The following is a 13,150-nucleotide window of genomic DNA, read 5'->3' as shown; positions in this document are numbered from 1 at the left end:
TAAATAATATAACTCAGTCTGAGTCATTTAAGTTGTCTGAAGCTTTTGATTGTTTATTGTCATCAGTAAAACTAGTTAAAACACTATAGTAAACTGATCATGTTTTGGAAATTATTAGTTGAGAACTGCAAGGTTGGTGGAATGTCCCTCACTTTACTGAGATATACGACCAGCAGGAAGAAACACAGCATCCGAATTTTGGCAGAGCTCTGTCTTATACTGAGTTGTTCCATTACACAACAATATTTACAGCTTTGGGGGGCGACATGGATTCATCTTCTGGCCCTCAACCAGAACAAAAAAAAACAAAGAAACTGACAGGAACAATAAACAACCACTGCAAGTACAAAGAAGGGGTGTTGTCTACAACAAGGGCTGCCCTCAGTTCACTTGTTATGCCGTAACAAGGCTGATTGATCACAGGAGGCCCTTGTGAAGAACACCCTCAGGGGTGTATCTCCATGACAGTGCTGATTCCCAGGAAATCACCGGTGAACTTACATGGTGTCCGAATCCATGTACGTATTTGGGAATGTGTGTGTGTAGGAACCCGTGCATTTGTTTAATGAGGGGAGGCCAGCAGCTCAAGAATCATTGTAAGCATGTTAAAATTATATAATACTGTACTGTGCCTATAAAGACTTCTTGTTTTTGCATATCTGTAACTGCTGAAAAATAATGCTGGCAACGATTTTTAGTGACTCACCATCTTCAGTAACATGAGGAGATGATAAATAATCCATCAAACAATTTATTCATTCAGCAGTAATAGTGTACTTAATGCACTGAAGGTGTAATTATAAAAAGAGCCAGAGCCGCTCCCATATTGGGTTTCTGCAGCTGACGCAAACAAGATGAAAACAACTTTAGTCGTTTTTCTGCTCCCATACTCCTCCGATTACTCCAAAGTGTATTTGCACAATACTAGCTGCTGCTGGTCTTTGTTATGACCTAGAGTATAGTGAACTGGATCAGTCCTTTACAGAATGATCAGGTGTTTATTAAATGATCACACATACGGCGGCAGGAATTTTTGAGGAATGCACTGCTTACACTCACACATCCACACTTGGAAGCTGCCCATTACAACCGATCTGATGTGTTGGCCTCTACCCAGTTCCAGTGCAGCAGCTGGGGGATAAGGTCCGTGTTCACAGGCGCCTCGTGGTGGTAATGAGGGAAGGGCTAGTGGTATTCTTTCACTGTCCATTTGCAGATTTATACCACGAGTCCAAAAGTCAACCTTCCAGTAACAAGGCTTGAATTAAAAAAAATGAATTAATCAATAATCAATTAAGCCAAGTTTATATACGCATGCTTAGCTCCCGTTTCCCTTTTTTCACTCCTGGGTTTCTCACTATTAGTGAGTGTGTCTTTTTTGCTCCTCCTCATGTCAAACTAAGTGGCCACATCCTCTTTGTTTCTGACTTTAGGCTTGTATTATCAAGCCTGGGGTTTTCTTTGTGGTAGGCTGTTGTCATGTTGATGTATTCAGCCTATTTGAATGAAAGCAACAGAACAAGATCTTTCACGAAGCACTTTGACTTTGATGTCACAATGCAGAGCCTGAGCTTCAATTGCACAATTATGAACCTGCTTTCATCAGGCTCGGACTCCCAGACGTAAAGAAAGGCGCACAATAGTCCACAGTGTCCAGTGTCACATAGCACTTATTTCTGTGTATTAAAACATACACACACACACACACACACACATACACACCATTACTCTAATCATTGCCTGCCGCTGTCCTTCAGTTTGATCAAAAGTCAGATTGCTCAGACTCAAAGAACTTGTGCGTTTAAGTTCAACTGCGGAATAAATGGGTTAGGGTGAGTTATTATGTATGTTGAAAACAAACATACTTTCCATGTTTTAAAATGTGACTAAATTAACAGCAAACATCGACTTTGGTGGGGTTGATAACTAATGTAACAATAGTGGGTTTCTACATTAAATTCCAGTGAACTTTTTAAACCTGCAGTTTTAATATTATTTCATAGAAATACCAGTTTCAAATGGCTTGGATAAACATCCCCTGGTGCTTTATTAGCTTCACTGAATCAACAGAATTAATGGATTGCCTCTCATCATTGTCCCCCTGGTATGTTTGTAGATGTGTGCTTAGTGTGTTTGAATTACGGTTAGACTCGTGTCCGACCACTGGCTTCCCCAGAGAGGCAGATGAGATCTAGCACATGTCGAGCACAATGCAAAGTAAAGAGCGCAGTGAGTGAACAGTCCAGGTGCTGCTCGAGCTTTTGTCAGCGTTTAAAAGGCAGAGATAAGCTGTCACATGGACGTGTTTGCCTCATCCTATTATTGCATGTTCAGTCATTGTACATTACCTCTCTATTTGTTTGCAAAAGGTCTTCATCCAATACAAATACTGATTTTCTCTAACAGTCATCTTCTGTAATATGTTCGGGCAAGATGAGAGGAGGAAATGGCAGAGCGGGCCCCAGCTACATATTTACCATACAGATAAAGCCTAAGAGTGGTATCAATCTGATTCCCAGCAAGAAATAAAGGGAATAGCCTCTGTGTATTTACCAAAATATGTGACCGCTACTTCAACCAAAGAGTAATTTTAAACAAATAATAATTTCATTTAAATAACTGAGGTCCAGAGAAGTCATATTATCAATATACAATATTTCACAAAAAAGCAAAAGTCCAAGAAAAGAAAGAAGTTTGTGCAGTAAAACTGTGTCTCTTCTTCATTTCTTTATTCTTTATTTATTTATTTCCTACTCTCATTGATTAATGAGGGTAGGAAATAATTATCAATCATAACTCCTCAGTGTTAGTGGAAGAAGTACTCAGACGGACAGGTAAATGTCATGCATTTAAAATTCTACTTCAGTAAAAGTGCAGAGGTATTATCAGCTAAATTTAGCCAAAGTATTAAGTATTATTTCACCGAAAATATACTGATATGATGAATTACATTTTTAGTTCTGTTGCACCAGTGTGTACGCAGCCTTTTACTGTTGTAGCAGCTGCTCAAGTTGGATCTTATTTGAACTACTTTTTACACAGTTTTGTAGTTTAATCCAGTGGTTCCCAATCTAGGGGTTTGCTGCCTTCAAAGGGTCACAAGATAAGAGATACAAGGACAGAAAAAAACAATGTTCTGCTAGACAAATCTGGGTTCATGTTTCAGACCATTCTCTAACATTTGCTCTAATACTTGGGCCACAAGTACCTCAACATTTTATTTAAGTACAGTACTCAAGTAAAAGTAAGTGTAAGTGTAGTTAGTTACAGCCCTCCCCTGATCATCCCCACCCCTGTAACCCTTTGGAGGAGGCCTGAACCCCAACCCTAAACCTAGGTTGAAACCCTATACTGGATCCCGGGACTGAAGTCCTTGTATGTTGAAAATCTACCGGCAATAAACCAGATTCTGATTCTGATTCTGGACTAAATTGTAAAGTAATTAAACTAGCTTCACCTCAGTCAGTTACAACAGTAAAATGCTACATACAGTATGTACCAGTGCATCAGTCAGACTTTTAGCAATCTGATAATGTAAGGAATCAAAATATACTTTACGAAACATAGTAGATGATTTTGATCATTGTTTAATATATTGCAAAATACGACTGTACATTAGCTATTGATCTTATAGTCAAGTTTATATAGTAAAAATATGTAATGTATTTAAATGAATCGCTGCAATATGTTGTAGATGTGTTTGATACATTTTAAATGTATGGTGACATATCATATGGAAAATACATTTCAGATACATAAAGTTTATAATCTGATATATGACATGAAATAATTACACAGGGACATTTTCAGCTCATTTTTTACACATCAAAAGAATTTATTTCGGGTGCAGGGCGACTGATGTATATTGAAGTTATAATGACGTGCAATCAATTACACTCTTGATATACAGAATTGCCCCGTTATGGTTAATACAATATAATTTCACGGAAATATGAATTAGTAAACCATCACCACCAAATGAGGGTAAATATTTGGTGCAAGTGTGGAGTCAATGGGTGATATGACCAACAATCCCAATGATGGAAAGAACACGTGGAGGGCATTTCTTTGGTGGTTCAAATGCGTCACCAATTTAGGGCGTGTTCTTCACAACAGGGTCTATATAGGTCTGTGATCTCTGCTACTGAATACACAAAGCATCATTCTAGCCACAAGTTACACACAACGAAGTAACTCAAACAGCTCTCATCGTTAAAAAAGAAAAAAAAAAATGCAGGCTGAGGAATACAATCGCAGGGGTAATCATGAGTCCATTTCACTATATCTACTCTCTTTGTCTGTGTTAATGTTGTATTTCACTGCAAATAATACCTATTCCTGATCAGGCAAGGAGCTGGTGGACTACATCACACAGTACTTGGGCTCCATCAGGGAGAGGAGGGTGATTCCAGATGTGAAACCCGGCTACATGAAGGAGCTTCTCCCTGATACTGCGCCGACAGAGCCGGAGGACTGGGAGACTATCTTCAACGACATTGAGAAAGTCGTCATGCCAGGAGTAAGTTCCTATTGTCGCCTATCATCATATCAGCCATTTGAAACTACAGCAAGGAAGTAAGTATTTTGTCATCTTTTCCCCCCCGAAGGTGGTTCACTGGCAGAGCCCTCATATGCACGCCTACTACCCCAGTCTGACTTCATGGCCCTCTATGCTCGGGGACATGCTGGCCGATGCCATCAACTGTGTTGGATTCACCTGGGTAAGGGGACAACCCACTTTTTTTTTTTTTTCGCTCCACTTTAAAAAATGTCACAACAGTGATGAATGATATTGATACTGGTTTCGCACAGGCCTCTAGCCCAGCATGTACAGAGTTGGAAATGAATGTGATGGACTGGTTGTGTAAAGCTCTGGGGCTCCCCTCCTTTTTCCTGCATCACCATCCTGACAGCAGAGGTGGAGGCATACTGCAGGTTCATGACACCTTGATCTGTTTATCTTAAACTCAAAACCTTTATACAACAGTCTCTGTGGTAACTGAGAGCTGATTAGTTTCCTTTTCTCCTCGACTCTCCTGTTAGAGCACAGTCAGCGAGAGTACACTGGTTGCTCTGCTGGCAGCCAGGAAAGACAAAATCTTGCAGCTGCGGGCCGAGGTCGACCAGGAAGTGGACGACTCATTCCTAAATTCAAGGCTGGTGGCCTACGCTTCAGATCAGGTCCGTGTAACCGCTTCTTCTACAGTAGTTCCCCATCAATGTGATGAAATAAGCTGATGAACTGATTTGATGTAGTGACCGCTTTTATAGGCTCATTCATCAGTGGAAAAGGCAGGTCTGATTTCTCTGGTGAAGATCAGGTTTCTGCCCACTGATGAGCAGTTGTCTCTGAGGGGAGACACTTTAAAACAGGCCATACAAGAAGACAGGAGGATGGGACTGGTCCCTTTCATGGTACGTATACAAAACCGAAGGACGGGTGGGTATAATGAGGGTGTTGGGGGTGCCTCTGTGGGCAGTTTAAGAATCATACTAGTGTTTTTGATATCACGTTTCGCAATACTGCCAACTAGCTTTGAAAGCGTAATATTTCCTAAATGCCTCATGCCAGATCAAGAGTCATGAAGCTTACAGAAACTTGACTTAACACTGTTTACTAATGTCATGTATGATAATATATCAGTCACAGACGACATAATACCACAAAACTACTACTTTTATTTTTGTTACTTAAGTACTTTTTGCTGATAAAACTGATTAATACAGTTCTTTCACCTCTGCAACGAGCTGGTTCACTTTGACAGTGTATTGAAATGAAACCGAAATGATGATGCCTAGAGGGTAAAAAAAAAAAACCCAAAAAAACAACTCAAACAACTAAAAAAAGTAAAGTATGGAAATTGGTAAGTGGTAAGATTTTAACTGAATTATGTACACACAATATGTGTTTTTAAACATAATTAAAACCATGTGATTTTGTTTCTCTCCTGTTCAGCTGTGTGCGACTTTGGGAACTACAGGAGTGTGTGCCTTCGACAAGCTATCTGAACTGGGACCAGTGTGTATGTCTTCAGATTCACTCACACAGCGATGTCTACTCTAACACTCTTTGCAAAGTCAAACACTGACATGTATTATTATAGTACAGTATACTCATATAGAAACTGTTGTTCTTCCAGGTGCGGAAGAGGGCCTGTGGCTTCATGTCGATGCTGCGTATGCTGGCTCGGCCTACTTCTGTCCTGAGCTCCGCTGGTCACTGGAGGGCATCGAATTTGCCCACTCTTTTGTCTTTAACCCTTCCAAGTGGATGATGGTGCATTTTGACTGCACAGCTTTCTGGTGATTAAGAACGCTGAAGCCTTATTGCCCTTCTTTAGAAATAAACATTATCTATCTGGAATTAATAACTAATAAATCAAAGGTGAATATGAAGGATGGTTGCTGGCTGGTAAAATGGTTGAACTTTGTTTTCTCAGGGTAAAGGATAAGTATAAGCTTCAACAGACCTTCAGTGTTGACCCTGTTTATCTCAGACATGAAAACTCACAGGCAGCCACTGACTTTATGGTATGATAATGTCACACCTTCACTAAATAAAATGTTCAACCATTATAGTGAATAATTGAATCGAATAACAGTGATTCTTCTTCTCTCTGTTGTTCAGCACTGGCAAATTCCCCTCAGCCGACGTTTCCGCTCTCTCAAACTCTGGTTTGTCATGCGCTCCTTTGGACTGAAAAACCTCCAGGCTCATATCAGACATGTAAGAGGCATTCAGTTCTCTTCCTGCAAATAATTGTAGAGATAAATAAAATCCAGGATCATCAAATAAGGATCAAATTAGCAAGTTTATTTACTGTAGAGAATTCTGATGTGGCAAAGACCATAATTATTTTAAAGTTTCAGAATTTAAATGTGTATTTTGTTTTTCTGTTGTTTTCAGGGGATCGAGATGGCAAAACTCTTAGAGTCTCACATAAGGAGAGACCCAAATTTTGAGGTTCCTGCTGCGAGGCACCTTGGCCTGGTGGTCTTCTGCCTGAAAGTATGTAGTGCAACTTTGAACTATCTAATCAGTACACTATAAAAATGTTTGTGTTAAAGTTAGTTCTTTGTTAGGCATCGTATCTTTCACTGGCTAATCATTACTGAGACGTATAAACTTCAGTCACCTAGTCATACCTTGTTCAAAGGTGAGTTATTTGACTGGTTCTTCTCAAGCGCAGGTGAAGGTGAGAGCAATATCAGTGATCATTAAAAAGAGTGGAAACCTTAAAACTGATGTTGCTGGAAATGCTTTCGTTTTGTTTGGAAGCTTTGAGCTCGTTTGGCCCTGCGATGTTTATGAATATATTATTTTCTTATTGTAGGGAGGAAATGCTTTGACCCAGGAGCTGTTGAGGAGACTGACCCGGTCAGGCACCATGTACCTCATCCCTGCCGACATTCACACCACGCGCATCATCCGATTCACGGTGACCTCACAGTTCACTACTGCAAATGACATCCTTAAGGACTGGGGCATCATCTCCAAAACGGCTTCCACTCTTCTGGCTGAGACGCAGGGTCCCAATAACGCAGACCGATCAAAGGCAGGGGAAGACGACGTGATGGAAGCAGAAGAAAACCAAGACCCCAACTCAGACACCAGGTCTGATGAAAAAGAGGATGCCGCATCCATGCTGGACAAAGCTCAAGTGGAGCTGTGGATTGACAAGGCTTGGAATCGCTCTAGGAGACCAATGCGCTCTCTTAGCTGCAACAGCGAGCCTCTGCCTTACACTTACGTCGGGCCGCTGTCCGGCTACGACTTTGACACAAGGCCTGCTCATAAAGATGTTGCAGGTGCTCTCCCCACGCCATCAACGCAAGCATCCAGTCCTTTGACTAAGGTTACAGAAATGCCTTCAAATCTGCTGGGTAAGCAGGTCCTGAAAAAGCTCACCAAGTTCTACAGCGTGCCCAGTTTCTGCAACCAGTGGGTGCAGTGTGGTCGGCACCCGCTGTGCTGCCCCCTGAAGGTTTCACAGGCGGCTCAAAAACACTTGTCCTCCACCTGCAGGAGAATGAACTGTATGTCTTCTTCTCCTATCGCCAACACAGCTCCCTCTCCCACTCCGCTGGAAACTGCCACTGCACCTAAGCTTCTCTAATGATCCTGAAAGCAGTGTACAGTAGGTACATACACACACAGTAATTCAGCTATTTAATAATTAAACAATTTACTGCTGTGTTGGCGCTGAGCTTCAAATTGAAGATCACTATCTAATTATATCATTGATTTGGGATTACTTTGCTCATTTTCAATCAAGTTTTTAAAATCTTTTTATTAAAAAGTATTTCAAACAACATTAAATCACTTGAAATATTTCAGTGCACAACATTCCTCACAGAAGGTAAAGTAGCTGATGAAATGTGCTGCACAGACACGCTCAATGTGCAGGTTATTCCAGCATTAATAGGCATCCTGTATCAGCTAAAACCTAAAAATCAAATGTAATATTTGAGGTTGACGATCTAATAATAAACACTGAACTCATTCAGAGCCTGATTCTTCCCTCTTCGATGGAGCTGAATATCTCCTGGGTCATGGGTACGTAGCCTTTGTTGTCCTCCAGGTAGAACAGAGGATTTGTGACGACAGCAGGGTTGAAGCCTTCCTCTGCCAGCTTCACCTTCGTTTGCTTAAACGTCCCGGTCACTGCCAGTGCATCCTGCCAGAGCAGAAATCAATAGTTATATAACGCTTGCAAGACATTTTTAGACAAAGTCCTGATTTTTCATATGCTCTAATCTCGTATATAAATCCAGCAGGACTGTGTTTACCTGTATGCGAACGAAGCGTGGCCTTGCATAGCTGGGGAGGTGGTTTTTGACGTGCCGATATGTAGCTTTGCTGTCAAAGTCCATGCTTTCCTTTAGCTTTAGTGCTGCCATTCCAATTCTTCCCTCGTGTCCTAATCAGTCAAGGTCAAGGCAAAAAGAGAACGGATTTCACAACGAGAGCATAAACAGCTCTTCGTGTCTTTCGTACTCTGGCAGTGAAAATGCCCAAGTATTTCAAATACATGCTGTTTCAAATTCATCTTATGTGGTTCATGATTACAGTGGTTAATGATTAATATGCATGTGAAACTTTACAGAATCTTTAAAAATCACAAACTCAAACAGACATAATGGTCAGACCAAAGGCTTTTACTAAAACGTATCTCTCACTATAACCATCATCTGATGAGTGCATCCTTTACACATCTGAAATTATTGCTAGTAATGTAATTATTACCTGGCACCTTCACACCATAGACATTAGCCTCCTCAATGCAGTCCACCATGAGCAAAAGATCAGCTACCTCTGTGGTTGCCACATTTTCCCCTTTCCACCTGCAAGAGATGACAATACAAAATTATAATTGAATGAAGATTCTTAATATCTAATATTAACAGCTACAGGGAATCAAATATTTAAAAAGCAAGCATATAACCAGGGTGCGTGCAGCTGCTCAAATTTGAAATTATGTTACCTAAATTCATCTTGAATAAAGCCAAATTTAATGTTTTCCTATATCTTCAATTCAGTTTCCAGTCATTCATTTGGTCTTATTTTCCAGGTTGTTTTCTGCTTTTGAGACTGTTATCTATCCACTAGCACTGTTTCCAGATGTGGGCCCAGTGTTTTCATTATTTGCTCAGCTTGTCAAAGTTGATCAGTGTGATTCATCCACACACCTGAAAGTGTCTCCAATGCGGTCTTGAAAGAAGATAAAGCCTTCATTGTCTATCTTTAGGAGGTCCCCACTGTTAAAGTAGAGGTCTCCCTTCACAAACACATCCCTCAGCTTCTTCTTCTCTGTCTGCTGCCTGTTCTTGGCGTAGCCGCTGAAAGGTGTTCTTTCTCCGATCTTTGCCACCAACAAACCGGTCTCTCCTGCGGGTAAAATCATCGAACACAGGGTATGCATTAGTGGGAGCTAAAAGATTAAGGGAAGGGCATATTCGCTGGAGGAGATTGGCTCACCTCTAGGTACTTCAATACAAAAGCCTCTGGAGTCTTTGACTGGCTCCTCTTTCTCTGTGTCGTACCTTATGAGTGCATATGAATATCCCATCTGGAAAACAGCTCAAAGCAATGAAACATACTGGCTGAACTTGTTTTGAACATTGTATCTCATAATTCGGTAAACATGCTCTTCACACTGTAATGATGAAATGAAACCCTGTATCAGCAAAAGTCTTGCACAGAACAGACCTTGTGTAGAAAATGCTCTTTGCCAATTGCTCCAATTTTCCCAATGTAGTTGACGAAGCCAACATTTCCTTCTGTCGCTCCGTAGCACTCACAGATACGAATGTCCCCAAAACGCTGCAGGAATTCAGCCCAGGTGTCGGCCCTTATCCCGTTCCCCACGGCCAATCGGACTTTGTGATCTCTGTCATTGTCTCTCTGGAGGAGAGTGCGGCAGATGTGAGACTTGGATTATAAACATCACATAATGTCCACCATCTGTTCAGATTACAAACAGCAGACTGCAGGCATTATAGCAGCCCCTGCAAACTTCAAGTATTTCATTTGCACAATACTAATTATCACCATATGTGATATTATACTGAGGTTTACCTTTGGGCTGTTGCAGAGGTAGCGCATAATTTCTCCTATGTACTGAATGACTGTCACATTGTACTTTCTACAGTCATTCCAGAAGTGAGTGGCAGAGAATTTACGCCTTAAAACAACAGTGATGCCTAGAAATCAAGAGGCACAGGTTTCAGTAACAAGTTATAACTCAGCTTATGAACTTTAGGACTTTGAAATACAAACAGTGAAAATAAGAGCCAACCTGCCTGTTATTTGAGGTCATATACCTGTTAGTTTAACCTTTAATAAACTGGACCTCAGGATGCAGCCTGGAAATCATGTTTTGTAGTTCTTTGATGGTTTAGTACAATTTGTTTGGTTTGTTACCTTTGTCTATGGCTCCACAAAGTCCCATCAGAAAGCCTGCACTGTGGTAGAGAGGCAGGTATATGTAGATGATATCGTCTGAGCGTACGCCAGCAACCCACTGAAGAAAAGATGCCATCCATAGCCTCTCGTGGTTGATTACAGCTGCCTTGGGAAGACCTAACAGACAACATTGCCATTAGAAGCAGGTGTAGCATAGTGATATTTCTGTTGCTCGGGGGCCCGAGCACTAAAAATGTCAAAGCAGATTAGAAGGGAAGGTGAAATAAAAGCCATCAGATCACCTGTGGTTCCTGAGGTATAGATGTACAGCGCGGGACTCTTAATGTGGATGTTGGCCCTTAGCTGAGGAGACAGAGGCTGGTCTGAGGCCTGCTGGATTTTATCAGAGAGGTTTTCAATGCCTTCCACATCACAGTCATCACTGAGGATAAACACACGGACGTCCTGCTGCTTCAAAGTGGGCAACACTTCCTCCACGGCCCCTCGTAATTCTGACGCACACAGGCAGAAGAGAGCTAGTGAAGGCTTCGATGCAGTAACAATAAAACAGCAAAACAAGGAATTCAACTCTGGTTCTCAGTAGCTCTCAATATTCTTCAAACTAGAACTAGACTGATGTCTGCCCTAATACGTCGGCCGATGTCAGCCTTGTGTAGACACATGGGTATCGGTTTATATGTTGGCCAATAAGTAACAAGAAGTTGCAGCACAGGAAAGTCACACTGGTTTGGAGGTAATTTAATAATAGTGTATGTATTCTATAGTTTGTCCACCAGAGAGAACTGACATATAACACAAGAGTCAGTATCCAGGCTGTGTGTTCATGATATGTGTTTACGTGAAAGAAAGTAATCATCAGAATACATATAGTTAAAGCTTAACTCCCAAATATTGATATCAGCATCATATCAGCCGAGAACAAATTCACAGGAGGATACAAAAATAAAATCAATGATAATCTATTAAAGAAGAGGACAATTCAATTCCTGCACAAGACTGTACTGATCATGAACTGGTATTTGAAATATAAATGCAGGTTTATGTGACACACCACTGCCACCTTGTATTCGTTGTGCAGCAAATAAATAATGCAGAAAACCTGACATTTATTTTATGATCACATGGAGGATTTCAGCTTACCAGCACCAATGACCAGGACCTTGGCTTCACAGCAGGAGAAGCAGTGCAGCAAAGACTTGGATCGGATGTTGTTGTTCAGTAGAGAAGCTATGCATCCCAGCTTGGCCAGTGCGAGCCACATCCACACAAACTGCGGTTCGTTGCCCAAGAACAGGGCCACCGTGTCCCCCTCCTTCAGTTGGGCATGCGTCGACAGAGCTCTGGCCACCTTGTTGCTCTCTTTGTCGGCTTGGCTGTATGTGTAGGAGCTTTCCTCAAACAGTATGAACCTCTTATCCGGCTGCTTCGCCACTTTGTCGAGAAAACTGTCCAAAACACTGTAAAAAGGTTTCTGCCTCTTGAACTTGCCCACGCGTATGGCGATTTGAATGGCAGTGATTGCGTAATTTAAATCTCTTAAAAAATAAGGGTTTCTCGCGTAAAGCAACAATGGCAAAATTGCCAAACCCGTAACAACGGTATATAGAATATAAGCAAACATTTTGAGGAGAAATGTACCAGTCCTACTGCTGCAAGAGAACAGAAAAAATTCACCTCAGAAACAGCAAATGATATCTGCACAGAGACCTGCAGTTTACGCCTCTTGAACTTTGAGCCTCCCTCTTTAGGTGTTTCAGAAGAGTCATCGTCTTGCTCCTGGGTGGAAACAAGATGTTCATGATGCTATGGTGAAACAGTCTTAAACCTAAGCGTCTACGTTGTATGAACCATGGTGCCAACAAATGATTGTAGAAGAAGATTAAGAGAATGAAAGAACGAACAACTGTTTTACTTTTAAATTTTACTTTCACGAAGGGCACAAAACTGGCAACAAAAGTCTGGGGATATATGATCTCCGTGTGTAAAAAGGAAGTGTCTGACTTGCACCGCCTTAATAATTACACGTCACGCTTGACGAGATTTAATTTAACCATAATCATAAAGGTTATTCAACATTAATTAACTCCATCACCAACATTATCTGATCAGTTGCAGTTACAATTGTTTAAAGCGGTGCTTTTAAACTAAGGTGAATGAATATGATTAATGTATGGAAAATAAACAGAGTTTTCTGAGGCTATCGGGCCGCCCTTTATTTCACTC

At 41.1% G+C, this 13,150-nt stretch overlaps 2 protein-coding genes across 2 annotated transcripts; one reads left to right on the top strand and one right to left on the bottom strand.

Annotated features, from left to right (window-relative positions):
* The first annotated feature begins 4,351 nt into the window (after positions 1 to 4,351).
* Positions 4,352 to 8,504, top strand: hdc (histidine decarboxylase). The gene is made up of 11 exons (XM_023408775.2): positions 4,352 to 4,519; positions 4,608 to 4,721; positions 4,813 to 4,935; positions 5,044 to 5,181; positions 5,272 to 5,415; positions 5,957 to 6,023; positions 6,141 to 6,303; positions 6,441 to 6,531; positions 6,629 to 6,727; positions 6,908 to 7,009; positions 7,335 to 8,504. Exons 1-11 carry the CDS (start codon positions 4,430 to 4,432, stop codon positions 8,115 to 8,117), a joined length of 1,914 nt encoding a protein of 637 aa, XP_023264543.2. The 5' UTR covers positions 4,352 to 4,429; the 3' UTR covers positions 8,118 to 8,504.
* On the bottom strand, positions 8,265 to 12,655 carry LOC111656879 (long-chain fatty acid transport protein 2). The gene is made up of 10 exons (XM_023408777.2): positions 12,068 to 12,655; positions 11,209 to 11,418; positions 10,925 to 11,083; positions 10,580 to 10,704; positions 10,211 to 10,405; positions 9,980 to 10,070; positions 9,691 to 9,889; positions 9,248 to 9,345; positions 8,791 to 8,921; positions 8,265 to 8,678 (listed from the first exon to the last, which is right to left on the bottom strand). Exons 1-10 carry the CDS (start codon positions 12,546 to 12,548, stop codon positions 8,505 to 8,507), a joined length of 1,863 nt encoding a protein of 620 aa, XP_023264545.1. The 5' UTR covers positions 12,549 to 12,655; the 3' UTR covers positions 8,265 to 8,504.
* Between the last annotated feature and the right edge of the window lie 495 nt (positions 12,656 to 13,150).

This window comes from Seriola lalandi, unplaced genomic scaffold (genome assembly GCF_002814215.2).
Source record: "Seriola lalandi dorsalis isolate HSWRI2012SDOR001 ecotype SW California unplaced genomic scaffold, Sedor1 jcf7180002054372, whole genome shotgun sequence".
Classification (NCBI taxonomy): domain Eukaryota; kingdom Metazoa; phylum Chordata; class Actinopteri; order Carangiformes; family Carangidae; genus Seriola; species Seriola lalandi.
Note: the sequence above shows the minus strand (reverse complement) of the source record. Positions and strands in the feature narration are given on the sequence as shown.

Bases quoted from the DNA above. Each gene is read 5' to 3' on its own strand.
- hdc (XM_023408775.2), top strand. From the start codon at position 4,430: ATGAAGGAGCTTCTCCCTGATACTGCGCCGACAGAGCCGGAGGACTGG. The intron at 4,722-4,812 runs GTAAGGGGACAA...GGTTTCGCACAG, and splicing joins ACTGTGTTGGATTCACCTGG to GCCTCTAGCCCAGCATGTAC. The intron at 7,010-7,334 runs GTATGTAGTGCA...TTCTTATTGTAG, and splicing joins TGGTGGTCTTCTGCCTGAAA to GGAGGAAATGCTTTGACCCA.
- LOC111656879 (XM_023408777.2), bottom strand. From the start codon at position 12,548: ATGTTTGCTTATATTCTATATACCGTTGTTACGGGTTTGGCAATTTTG. The intron at 10,071-10,210 runs GTCTGTTCTGTG...GCTGTTTTCCAG, and splicing joins AAGAGCATTTTCTACACAAG to ATGGGATATTCATATGCACT. The intron at 8,679-8,790 runs GTAAACACAGTC...CTGCTCTGGCAG, and splicing joins CACGCTTCGTTCGCATACAG to GATGCACTGGCAGTGACCGG.